Source organism: Nanorana parkeri, unplaced genomic scaffold (assembly GCF_000935625.1).
Source record: "Nanorana parkeri isolate BGI_ZX_2015 unplaced genomic scaffold, ASM93562v1 scaffold1093, whole genome shotgun sequence".
Classification (NCBI taxonomy): Eukaryota; Metazoa; Chordata; class Amphibia; order Anura; family Dicroglossidae; genus Nanorana; species Nanorana parkeri.
In genome coordinates this window covers 128,673-142,585 of record NW_017307361.1, presented here as the reverse complement: position 1 = coordinate 142,585, position 13,913 = coordinate 128,673, and the positions used below count along the sequence as shown (strand labels likewise).

Below are 13,913 nucleotides of genomic sequence, written 5' to 3'. Positions count from 1 at the left end.
TATATATATATATATATGCAGTACATCCCTACAATACATACACCTTTACCCATGTTTGATCCCAATAAAGATCCTTTTTTAGGGATTCACTCTCTCTAATTGTCCTCCTGATCACAAGTGGATTTGTAAATGAAATTGAGGGCAAATCTAACATTTTTAGTTGCTACCTGAACAGGAACAGAGGTAAAATATTTAAATGGGAACATTATTTATTGAGACACCAGTCCAAAAGGGGATTTCACTCACATTGGAAAGTTACCCTGTTGACTACTGAACAGGAAATGAAGGGAACTATCCCTAAAAAGAGAAAAAAAAACTGAATGGTTTTAACTCTCCCCCACTCTATCCAAATAAACAATATTTTGGCTTTAGGTATATTATAGCTAAACTCCAGGTATAAATTATTATGCATACTGCCACTGATCAAGCTAAGTCCAATGTAAGTATGCATTAATCATACCTGATCGGCCCATTGGGATCCTGTAAAGCACTTTATTATCCAGAGCTACTACAATGCTGGCCACAATCTTTTAGTCCTTTATGGTGCTGTGCTGAATGGATTCCCATCTGCTGTGAGAACACAGGGTGCTCGGCACAGAGGTCATTCAGAGAACACCTTGGAGTTCATTTATAAAAGTTCCAACGGGTGGATGCCATTCGCACTGCACTTTGACTCCTAGATGATCCTGAGAAGTATAGGAAATTCCTATACCCGGCAGCTTCTAGGGGCAATAGTGCCGTGCAAACTGCATCTACCCGGCAGTACTTTCATAAATGAACACAAGGTGTTCTCTGAATGGCCACTCTGCTGAGCGAGCTTTGGGCAATTTGAAAACTGTTGGGCTATAAAGACTTCTGGTAGCAACAGTAAATCGTTAAAGAAGAACTGAAACTTTTTATTAACCCCTGCTTGTTTTGGTCTAGGGAAGAAAATAAAAAGTTATACTCTCCTAATCTTTCAAGCCGGCTTGCTCTTGGACCGGTCCATGGAGCGTCTCTCCCCCTCCACTGCAGTGGTCTAAGGTCCTTGGGTTGTCGCGTTCTATACACTGTGTATAGGACGTGAGGAGGAGACAGGCAAGAGGGAGCACTGTCACAGCTGGCAGACTCTGAGGATCATATATAACTTTTTACTTTCCTCCCTAGACCAAAACGAGCAGTTAACCCTTGCAGTGTGGGGGGTAGCCCCACTGCAAGGTTTAATCATTTTGCCCAGAGTTCTTTTTGAATTGAGCAGCATAGAATTTACACTGTGGTCCTTCAACACTTTATATTGCTTAAAAAGCATCATGATATAAGCTGGAAGACCTGGTTGAGCCCGTTTGTCTTTAAAGGGTGCCACTCTTTCATATAGCTCTGCTCTACCTTTTCTACCTGCGTCTAATACAGCCATCTGGGTGTGTGAAGAATAACGCAAGTGCCATTCTACATTACTCACATGCAATTATTTTTTATAGATTACTCTCTTTTGGGTCAGAGTCATTGGTGGTGGGCAAACTATGGGAACCTGTCAGTGAATGCAGAAACTTTTGATGTGTAAAAACATTTTTGTTTTTTTTAAATATTTGACATAGCAACCTATAGATGTAGATCAAGTTTCAGCATACCTTTCTTGTGTTTTACAGGACGTTAACAGGCACAAAGATCAGAAGCATTCCACTGAACCTGTGCCAGGAACAGAAGATGCTTCGATCTCTGTAAGTTGATACCTCTTTTATTTGCTTATATGTACCATGTTGCTCCAACTTTGTGTAAGACATATTTTGGGTCAATGTTAAAAACAAAATATTATAAAAATACCACGGAAACCAGTGATGATAGAGTTACCATTGTGTGTTTTAAGTGTGTAAACAGTCTGAAACATTAACCTGGATATCCTTTTTGATGTTCGCTTTAACATTTTCTCTTTACTTGCTATGCTGTGTTTGCAGGATCATACAGATTAAATATTGAGCGTTAAGTGTATTAAAATAAAAGATTGTAAAAAAAAAAGAGATTGTACTGTATAGTGATTCTATGGACCTCAGCAGTGCCAACTGGTGCTGAGATAATGAGACATGCATAATCATTGTGCAGCGCTACTAAACTGAAAGAATGTATAAGGGATCCAGTATCAGAACTGTAAGCTAAAACAAGGTTTTTAAAGGAAACCTGTTATGAAAGGCTGCTAATGCTGAACTTTACTTCTGAAATTGCTTGTTACCTGACTGTCTTGCTTATCCAGTAGCTTCAATGATTTAGGGGTCAGGAGTTCTGACTTCACATGCTGCATACTTGTTCAGGTCAGTTACCAAGCCAGCAATTTCAGTGTCAAAGTCCGCAATAATGTCTCTTGTATTTCTATGCCAATTCTATTCCTATCCTGAATGGTTACATTTGAGTGGTTATTGTGATCTTTAAGACTGCAGATTCATTTCAAATGGCTTAATGTGTTTCCCCCATTTGTGTCTTACAGAGATCTTTCCTATAGTGAAATAGCAGATCTGAATGGGTTGAAGGGTTGCAGTTCATTGGAGGAAATGTAAGCAACAACTCTGATCATATGGTCAATTTAATGGTTAAAGCAACCATGCACAGGGAGATCGAGTAAGGCTAGCCATACACACATAGATTTCGCTCATTCAGCAATATATGCCGCCATCCGAGTTAAACAGCATGGATGGAGGAATTTGCATTGTATTTAGACAGCCACTGCACCTTGCAGCTCTCTGAATACCTGAACAGTGACCGCATCTGGTAGGATCCAGTTACTGTACGTTCGGCTGATTGATTCTTCACCTAGCCGTCAATGTTTAAATTGGCCCAGGTGGTGCTGATAGGGCTACCCATGGCTCAAATGTTTACTAATTCAGAAATTTGAGCTGGGTATGGCCAGCCGACGACAAAAGTGTCACTCACATCACCTTGGTTTTCATAGAGGCAACTTTATTATTGTTTTGTCCCTTTTCTGTTTGTTTTTTGGACCCTTTTCACAATTTCCATAATATTGCTTATCACTTCTTCTGAGGTAGACTTGGGTAGGAACTCCAGAAATGAACAAAAAAAAGCTATGATTTCTGAGTCAGCATTAGGTCAATGTGCCCAAACCACACTTAAAAGAGAACTATGGCCCAACCTTTTTAGGCCATACATCCTTTTAGGGTCACAGGAGGACATTTGCTACGTCCTCCTGTGACCCAAAACTCAGCATATAGCGGGCTATTTCCAGCTATACTATATACACTACGGCTGGGAAAGATCCCGACAACATTGTCGGGATCCACCCCGCAACCTGATTGACAGTTGGCTCTGCCTCTCTAGCCAGCTGTGCCCGCCCCCTCCCTCATCTGTCCCTCCAGTCAGCCCTGGAGGAACGGAGAGGGGAATCCTTGCAGGGAGCGGTGACTCGGTCACCGCTCTCTGCAGGGAGAATATCGGGAACTGAGGGATCGACGGTATGTGATTGCTCAGTTCTCGAGCTATAGAGCCGACGTTTAACGAGTGCATTTCACTGTCCTATAATCTTCCTTTTAACTATTGGCCAATGTATGATCAGAATTTTGCATTTCAATAACTTTTGTTGTAGTGTGATAACCTACCCATCATGTGGTCTTCAAGGGCCTGATCTTTCTCCTGAACCATATGTTCTATTTTTTGTGTGACAGAGAATGTAATTATTAGTGCAGTTATTATCAATGGAGGATTAAAGAAACGGAATTGCTGCTTAAATTGTATGCAAACCGAAAACTTTTTTTTATTCAGTATTTTATAGTCTAATATTTGGAAGATTTTCCTTAATTTTCTGTACCTGAGACAAGACAGTAGGAAGTAAGAGGAAATCCTCCAAAGTTTTCCCATTACTTTCTGCCCTAATAACAATGGTCACCAGTGTAAATAGAAGGGTGAATTTCCCCAGCAGGAACTTTTAAAATGATTCTAACACACACAACGTTTAGATATACGTTTAAAGTAGGTTCCGCCCCTTGTTCCCCAATAAAACCAATGTACATTGACAAGTGGATTAAACCTTTTTATTCTGTCTTCCATTATGTGTTTGATTTTGTATAATCTTTTGTGTATACTGATTGTATGCCTGTATATACTGGTGTGTCCTCATGAAAGCTTTTAAAAGGTGTCTGTGTACTAAGTAAACTTTTATTCGGTTATGGTCATAAAACCTTGATGGCAGTTGTTTGGTCTATAATTATTTTTATTGTCTCAAACAGCCGGTTAGAATTTGGAGATTAACTCGTTTGTTCTCCTTCTAGTTACCTGCAACACAATCAAATTACTGAAGTTCAAAACGAGTCTTTACAAGGCTTGACATCGCTACGTGTGCTGTAAGTATGAACTCTGATCAAATTATTCTCATCTATTACTTACAAGTGTTTGTTGCCTGGCTCTGTTTGATGTGCTTCTCAGGCAGCCCTATTTTCTAGCAGAAGAGGTAGTGGGAGAAGATAAGATGACATATTGGACCGCAAATCTGTGGCCAACATATTAGATGCACCATTTTAGCTAAACAATCCACCAAGGCTATTGCTGCACCACTGAAAATGAACTCATATTCTGTCATTGTAATGGCCTTGGAATCTGTCATTTAGGGCAAAGTGATGACCTCTCGTGATTGGGCAACTTTCCGATGCTCCACTGCCAAGGTCTCATGCACATGGGCACAGGCATATTTCCGTCACCTGGGAGCCCAATCTCCTGTCCATAAGATTGTATAGACAGAAAATCCTGTACACGTAGGTTCGCAATCGGGAACTTACGCCCATGCTTGTGTAAATGCACCGTCATTGTTTACATGCGTAAACCCGGGTAAAGCATTTTCTTTCTGTACAATCCTATGAACATAAAAACGTGGCAGATGGGTCTCCAAGATGCTGCAAATGCAGGCTTATTTTACTCTGTATGCCTATAGGCCTGTATTTGTGCCCGTGTGCATAATCTGTAGTGCTGGCCATACATTTGAGTTTTTTTTCTTCTTTTTTAGCCCTGTGGCAATTCTCCCGCTTTGTCTATTGAATTCTGAATACCTTGTTGGCTTCAGTCACTGTTTGGCCGGGAATTTTCAGACCAGCTCCTTCCACGAAAATCAGGGGGGAAACGGGCCAACATACTAGTAAAAGTTCTACAGGACTCTGCTGAAATTGGACCAGTGTGTGGCCACCTTGATCCCTGTATAGGCTTCATGTTTGCCTTTCTCGAACTTTACATAGGGTTAATGACATTCTTCCTTTCTAACAGTGTTCAGGTCTGGGGACTGGCCAGTCAGGTCCAAGCACTGCATTCTCTAAATAAAGGTAGAAGGTCACCATACACAGAGATACTAGGTATCGGCTTTCTGCAGACACATTGACTTTTCCCTGAAAGGCCAAAGTGACAGTGTCTGTTTAAAGTGACACTAAACTCAGGGGTTTAATACTCAAACATGCATTTAACTACCCTATAAACTGAAATGTATCTTATTTGTGTATCACTCGGCTGTAGATCCTCAAATCATCTCTGAATTGGTGCTGCTAATGCCCTTCGTTCTGGAGGGAGGCTACTTTTGTTCCCCATGGTCCCTGTGTATCTTTGAAAGTAGCCGCCGGTCCAAGCAATGGTGATGGGTTACAATCTCAGTACAAATTAGTTAACTAAATGGGAGATTGTAGTCCATCACGCGAGCAAGCTTGGAGTGTTGGCTACTTTACAAAGCACAAGGACCATGGAGGATCTACAGCGAGTAATACACAAATGAGCTACATTTTTGTTATTCATGTACCTAAACTATTAAAGGAGAACTATAAGGTGAGTGCTTTTCACTCACCTCATAGTTCTAGCCGACCTGTGACAATGAGACTGTCACAGGTCGGTAGATCGGGAGGTGAGCGAACACATACCGGGTTCGCTCACCTCTCGATCCTGTCACAGCTTTCTGCCGTGACGGGAGGGGCTGCATTCCCCTCTCCCCGCTCCGATCTGCCAGCGCTGACTGGCGGAACGGACGGGGAGGGGGCGGGTACAGCTGTCTCTGCCTCTAGATAGGCAGAGCCAGCTGTCACTCACGCAGCTGGGCGGATCCCGTCGTATAAGTCGGGATCCGCTCCGGCTGCGGCGTCTCAGTATTCCACGAGCTGTAGCTCGCGGTATACTGAGCTTAGGGTAACAGGAGGACGCTGGTTTGTGTCCTCCCGTTACCCTAAGGAGAACTATGGGGAAAAACACTGACCCCATAGTTCTCCAAGTTTTTACTCAGTTTAATGTCACTTTAAGGGCCTCCTGGATGGGGCAGCAACAGAATCTATCATACAATTTTTATAGGGTTACCAATGTATGTTTGTTGTAACTGTTGCAGAGACCTCAGCAGGAATTCGATCCGTTGGATTCATAGTGACGCTTTCACCACCTTGACTTCTATCTCTAAACTGTAAGTGTGTTCTCTTCCTCCTTTTCTTAAATTGCCACCGAGCCCCTAAAAAACAAATATATTGCATACCTTCATCTGTTTTTATCTGTGTACATTGGAATAGCAACATTGGATAGTACATGCAGAAATATAAATGTATAAACTCTTCTGATCACACTTTCTTTATGAGAGTGGCTACTCTGACATGGTTCCACTGTATGTGGGATGTACCTACCCTCCTAGAGTCCCCCTGAGATAGTCTTCATTTATGCATTTGGGCGCATGTATCCCTGGCAGGTGACAGCACTGGTTATCTCCAATTCATTACTGCACTGCCCTATGACTTCTTGAGGTACAGCATGACCAACAAAAAAGATGGCAATGGGCACACATGTGCTTTGGAGCAGTATTCATGTCTGCAATACAGAGTGCACTGCTTATGCTGCAAAACTGGGGGTTTGGGGTAAAGTTAATTCGCTGAGGGGAGAATCATTATTCTGGATAATGGGTAAACCTACATCATATGCAGATTTAAAGACAGAGGTTTTTCTTTATTTATGATGCTGGATTAGAAACTTGTTTTTAACTTGAAGGTTTAGTGGCGCTTTAACATTACCAAGCTGCTTTTCATTGTCTAAGAGGATTTACGTTCTACAGGGTTTAATAAGATCAGAGACCCCCAGGGTGGAAACAGGAACAACGTAATGTAACATTAAAACAACAAATGTGCTTTGAAAGTGCATTTTAGTCGGCTTAAGATTTTTGTGGCGATATAGGAATTGTCAGATGCATGGCCAGAAGTGAATGCTGTAATACAGTATTATAAACCATGGTTACAAAATAGGGATACGCAGACCTCACGTCAGAATGCTGCTAGCATGTTTAGAAGGATTCCACTTTCAATGGTAAGTGGATACATGCTTCAGGAAAGGGTATGTCTAGCAAACGTGTCACCATGGTCTCGCTGTTGCTTCAGAAGGCTAAGTTCTCTTATATGATGATGTCATTGTATCCCACTGGTTGACTGTAACACCGGTCTTTACCTGTAGTAGTGCTGAATGGCAGTCTGATTTTACAGTTCTTAGTCTCAGGAAAAGGAGTGATTTAGGTGTAGGAGACCCTTTTGTGTTAAGCTTGATGGTCTCTCAGGAAGGTGTCCACCTTTTTTAAATGGACTTTTTACCGTTAATTGGACTTTTTCTTATCCACTTACACGTAAGGTTCAATATTTTGTGGGGGAGAGGGGGAGAGGGGCAGAGGGTTGCGGTATTTGCCACTCTGCTAACATTGTGTTTGCATTTTCAGAGACCTCAGTTTTAATGAACTGACAACATTTCCTACTGGAGGACTTCATGGCCTGGCTCAGCTAAGGCTTACGGGCAATCCTACCTTCAAAGAATCACTGTCGGCAAAAGACTTCCTAAAACTTCAGTAAGTTCTTGCCAATGCTCAGTTCTCTAGGTAAAAATGAAAGACCTCTAGTCCAAACAAAAATATTTCTATACCTTAACCAGACACAATTTGTTGTCCGTGCCTGCCCTTCATTAAGGTCATTGGCCAATGTGAGCCATACTTTGTCTTTGCCATGTTGGGGAAGACTGACATCACACAGAGCTACTAATTTGTTTTCTTTTTGTTTTAAATGTTTCTACATTTCTGTGACTGTATGTATCATAAGGGCCCTTGTTTAGGCAATTTTAACTTAGCATGTCATGTTTGGAAGGTGGAACCACTTGCCAAACACAACTATTAAAGTCAATGGACTGTACCGCAATGCTGTTGCAGCACAGTGGGACAGAAAAACCTCCACCATTCAGGAGATGGTAGTATCACCAGCAAACAATTCTTCTTGGTGAATTGCTTATCCGAGGGGTGGTAAAGTCCGCCACCCTTGTGAACTGAGCCTAGTGTCTGTATGACCATCACTTTTCCTTTTTTTTTTCTCTGATGTCCGTGCATTTTTTCTTGTTTTGGTCTTGCAACATCTGTGAAATGTATCATTGAAGGCATATACTTCTTGTACTTGATGTTGGATTCCTGTCTATTTTTAAGGTCGGTGTCTGTCCCATACGCTTACCAGTGCTGTGCATTTTCTGCATGTGACTCTTACTTGACCTCGACTGTCGAAGACGACGGGTCAAAATATCAGAAATTGCTGCAGGACCATGAGAAAGGTATGTAACTTACAGGGAAAGACTGGGTAAGACAGAAGAAAATACTAAAGAGCAGACTGGGTCTGGGAGAGTAAACTAAGGCTGCCAATTTAATGTCAAAGTACCAACTAATCAGGTTAATCTTTTTAGCAATAGTCGGACTGATGAAAGAAGAATTTTGATTAGTCCATATGGGTGGGTGCATCTTGGGCAGAAAGGTTTTTGCCTTTTGTGAATAAAGGCCCCTGCATGCAAGGAACCAACTGAAAATATAGGGGTTCTATTAAAGTAGTAAAGACTTTTCATTTAGCAAAGTGAGTGTTCTCGGAGCTTAAAAAAAAATGTATGGAAAAGTGGAATTTGCCAGTAAAGGGATATCTTTAAGAGTATGGCCTTAAAACCCCTATCATGTTCTTCATTGCTGTCTCTGTCTCTGCAAGGAGGATAGTCCCTCTATACAGTATGTGTCCTGGTGACCATTGCCCAAAATTTCAAATTGTCATTGGAACAAAATAAGAGGGGAAATCATACAATTTGAACGTAAAATAAAACATGTTTTGGCTCACATACACTTAATGAAGTAATTTCCACAAAATGAGTGCAGTAGAGCTACCTTTTATTAAAGACAATCTGTCACCACCCATTACACTGCTTATATTAACACAGGCAGGGGATTTGTACTTATAGAAGCCCTGCCTTCTGCAGTAATTGACTCTGTTAAGCAAAGATGTCAAGGTAGCAATTCTACTTCACATTCGAACCTTTTGGGAGTGTTGGTTAGAGAACCTTCTGAGTTTAGTTTGCTAAGCAAAATGTAAATCTAAAATGGAAGGAAAGGCATAATGACCTTACCGGTATATTAAAAATGTTATCTCCCCACTTTTAATATACTGTATATGTTTTATGCTGTTCCTCAGAAATTGTAGAGTAAATGCCTTTAAAACTTTGAGGTAAGGTAAACTACAGTAAGCACAGTTTACCTGGCCAGCGCTTCACTTTCTTATCCATGATATGCTGTAGTGCTCCATTCCCTAGTAATATGATGATCCGAGTACCCCTGCTTAGGTTGCAGGAAAGCTAAAGCCAAACACACCCAGCTGTAGGCTCCTTGTTGTCTTTAATATACAGAGAGACTGATTTATTAAAGAAATACAATCCGTACTCGCAGCCATCAGTCAAATTTAAGCTGGTCATGGAAGGTTGAGACCCCATTCATAGCAGATCCATTGTGATCCTATATTCAACAGATTTGTATCTTCATATATTTGGGGGAAAAAACAGTAACAGGCACACTTTAGGATAACTGCAGGTTAATTACATGTTGCTTCTGATGTCACAGGAGCCCTTGAAGATTATATGATCACAGAGGATGATAAGGATCACGTCCAAGCTGCAGTCCACTGCAATCCATCCACAGGTAATTTATTTTGTGTGTTTTTATAATCCTTTTCTTGCACATTGCCTTTCCAGAAGAGATTATCTGATGGTAATGGGGAGAAAAGTGTTGGCATGATCGTGACATACATATTGATATCAGATGAAAAAACTGCTTTGTGTTACACTGCATTTAGAAAAAACAAAGTTTTTGTAAATTGCCATTTTGTTTTTTGCAAAATAATTTTTGGTGGAAAATGTTATCTTTAAAAAAAATATCATAATTAGCAAATTGTCCTGAGTGGTTGGTGATTAAGCTGTTGGAAATATAGCTTTGTGGAAAATATGGCAAAATAAAAATTATTTTATAAATAGGCCTCTAATAACATCATAGAAAAGTATCTTCTGCTCTTGCTTTTGATTCATGAATAGAGTAACCTGCGTCATAAACTTTACACAAATACTTGTACATGCATAAAATATCTGATTACAGGCTCTTAAATGACTCTGCCATTATTTTTACATCTGAACCCAAAGCCCTGCCCGCAATGAATAGGGTTAATACCCCTCGCGCCACCAATACATGCTGCCTCATGGAGTTAAGCTGGCACAGGGGTGTCAGATCCCCGCTGTCTGCTTTGTTTGCTTTGGCCACTACATCACAAGACACAGTGGGGGACCAGGCACCTGAAAGTGTTCTGGATGTCAAAGATGTTTCAGCCATTGTAGCTTTTGGAAACAATGGGTTTTGGCAGCCAAAGGGGCAAGCATTAACTCCATTCTTTGCAAACATAGCTTTGGATTAAAATGTAAAAATGCTGACATGATCTCTGGCCCATTGCCTCCAGTGCTTCACTGTTGATTCATCACTGTAATTACAGCTTGCATTGAGTTGTAAGATTTAGGAAGGGGGTGGACCAGATCTTGACTCTGGAAACTGAAGTCAGAATTTGCATAATTGAGCACGCAGGATTCCAGGCCTCTTGGGGACAGAAAGCTATATGAAATGTTTGGCAAACTAGCCATAGTCATGGCATAGACTGGCAATGACCAATGACTCTTTGTGTGAGTACATGATTTAAGTCACCAGGAAAGTCCTTTTCAATTTGCAGCCTGTTTATTTTTTGTGGTTTTCGGTTTAAGGGAATCTACTGCAATTTTAAAACTTTGTGCCTTGACTCCATTGTCCAGGCCATTCAAGCAAGTTTCCACATATAAACTCTTAGCCATTGCATTTCTCCTGCTGTTCTTGGAGAGCTAAGCTAAAGTTATGAAAGAGATCAATTTTCAGTAATGAGCTGAGTTGTGAAAAATCGTTCCTCCTGTTCAGGTTTCTAGCAGTCAGTGCAAACATTGATAGATATATTAAAAAAAAGTTCAATGAATTGGATAAAACTATGTATTACCAGTCTTTGCCTGGTATGTGGATGATGTTTATGTTTATTTATTGTGTATTTACTATATCGACTTTTTTTTTCAGGTGCTTTCAAACCTTGTGAGTACCTGCTTGGAAGCTGGATGATCCGGCTCACTGTGTGGTTCATCTTCCTTTTAGCCCTGATCTTCAACATCATTGTCATTGTGACCATGTTTTCTTCCTGCTCGCCGCTGACATCCTCTAAGCTCTTCATCGGTCTCATCTCTGTCTCTAATCTCTTCATGGGCATTTATACTGGCATTTTGACAGTACTGGACACCGTCTCTTGGGGACATTTTGCAGAGTTTGGCATCTGGTGGGAAACTGGCAGTGGATGCAAAGTTGCTGGGTTCCTAGCAATTTTCTCTTCAGAGAGTGCCATTTTTTTCTTGACCTTGGCAGCCATCGAGCGAAGTTTGTCTGCAAAGGATATAATTAAGAAGGAAAAGAGCCAGCATTTAAAGAAATTTCAGATTGCATCAATTCTTGCTCTGTTTCTTGCCATAGCAGCTGGTTGCTTGCCATTATTTCATGTTGGAGAGTTTTCTTCCTCTCCTCTCTGCTTGCCTTTCCCGACGGGAGAAACTCCCTCGTTGGGCTTTACAGTTACCCTGGTGCTTCTTAACTCGCTGGCTTTTTTGGTCATGGTCATCACCTACACTAAACTGTACTGCACATTGGACAAGGAAGACCTCTCAGAAAGTGCCGAGTCTAGTATGATCAAACATGTGGCCTGGCTGATCTTCACAAACTGCATCTTCTTTTGTCCCGTCGCTTTCTTTTCTTTTGCCCCACTGATCACGGCAATTTCCATTACTCCAGAAATCATGAAATCTGTGACTTTGATATTTTTCCCTTTGCCAGCTTGCCTCAATCCAGTACTGTATGTGTTTTTCAACCCCAAATTCAAAGAAGACTGGAAACTTTTAAAATGGCACTTGACAAAGAGAAGTGGTTCTGTTGCAGTTGCGACCAATGCACAGAGAGGGTGCGTAACTCAAGATTTTTATTATGACTTTGGAATGTATTCCCACCTACAAGGTAACTTTGCAGTGTGTGATTACTGTGAGACTGTTCTATTAAAGAATCCACTGCCTTGCAAACACTTGATAAAGTCTCACAGCTGTCCTACGTTAGCAGTTGTGCCTTGCCACCGATCGGAAAACTACTGGTCGGACTTTGGTACTCAGTCGGCCCACTCAGATTGTGCAGACGAGGAAGATTCGTTTGTGTCAGACAGTTCTGATCAGGTCCAGGCCTGTGGTCGCGCCTGCTTCTACCAGAGCCGTGGATTTCCCTTGGTTCGTTATGCATATAATATACCGAGAATGAAAGACTGAGACTTTACTGCTAAACTCATTTCCGAAGGACTATAGCAGTGGCCATAGAGCACAAATCATTTAAGGACCCAACAGCAAAGGGAGCACTTTTGCGAGCACGTCGCTTAGAAGAAGGGAAGTGGCCAAGGACTTCAGGACTCGGGTAAAACCCTTTGTTGTCTTTGGTGCAACATGTACTGAGTTGAAAAACTCTGTAAAAGTAATGCCCCCGAGGAAGACAAAAGACTGTTCTGTCACAAAAATAATCTGTAAACCAAAATTTTACCTGCAGTTTTTGTTTGTGTTCTAATCTATGTAATGTTGTATTTGTTATCCTTTTTATATTGTTTTATGTCTTTTTATGTGTTGACTTTTTAAAAATGTTGTAAAGTTCTCCACATACTACCATGTAGGTATTTGAGGGAATGTAATTTGAAGGTTTTGTGCTCTTAAGCATTCCACAATGTTCTTATGCCCAAATTGAATGTTTATGTGGAAGGTTGAAAACCCCCTGTCAGGTTTTAATACTTTATGGGGATCAGTTAGTTGGATTTCCCTGCAGAAAGACAGGAAGTGGGGGAAAATCTGTAACAGAGAGACAGATAATAATTGAGAAGCTGACAGGGGTTTGAACATTCCGCTACTTAAATATGAACTCCAGGTAAAATGACCCTTGCAGTGAGGGGATGCCCCACTGCAAGGGTCATTTTACCTGGAGTTCATATTTAAGTAGGGGAATGTTAAATGCTTGATTTTTTTTTTTTTAGGGTACCATTTAAAAAAGCAATTTTACTTTATTCCTTGCTTCTCCGGCAGCATGCACGCTTATCTTTTGGCCAATACTCCAGGTTGTGGGTGGGCCCTCGGCATCCTTGCTTACAATGCAGGTCTACTAGTCCTGTATACTTGACGATGTCAGTGTGTGACCAATAGATAAAGTGAAGAGAAAAGGAGGACCAGTCACATGGAGAAGAGTAAGCCAACGGCCAAAGAATAAGGTAAATAAAACTACATTTAAAGGTACCCTAAACAAAACAAACATTTGACCCTTGCAGCGCCAGGGGAGCCCCACTGCAAGGGTAGTTTTTTGAATTTTCCCCGAGATCAGCTTTAACTAAAAAAAGAAAAAAATACTTCTGTCTGATTTCACTTCCTGTCAGGTAAAAAGGTTGTCATGGGGACAGTGAGTAAGGGGGAATCTAATGGTGCCCCAAACAGAGTGATAACACTTGGCAGGGGTTCCAATTCTTCCACACTCCATCCAAACCTATCAAAAG

The 13,913-nt window shown here is 41.2% G+C and overlaps 1 protein-coding gene across 1 annotated transcript in view; it reads left to right on the top strand.

Annotated features, from left to right (window-relative positions):
- LGR4 (leucine rich repeat containing G protein-coupled receptor 4) overlaps positions 1-12,800 on the top strand; it is a 102,941-nt gene extending 90,141 nt beyond the window's left edge. The window contains 8 exon segments of the mRNA XM_018567791.1: positions 1,626-1,697; positions 2,456-2,521; positions 4,248-4,319; positions 6,323-6,394; positions 7,679-7,804; positions 8,426-8,547; positions 9,866-9,943; positions 11,381-12,800. Of these exon segments, the coding sequence (XP_018423293.1) occupies positions 1,626-1,697; positions 2,456-2,521; positions 4,248-4,319; positions 6,323-6,394; positions 7,679-7,804; positions 8,426-8,547; positions 9,866-9,943; positions 11,381-12,657 (1,885 nt within the window). The 3' untranslated portion in view covers positions 12,658-12,800.
- Positions 12,801-13,913: the final 1,113 nt, after the last annotated feature.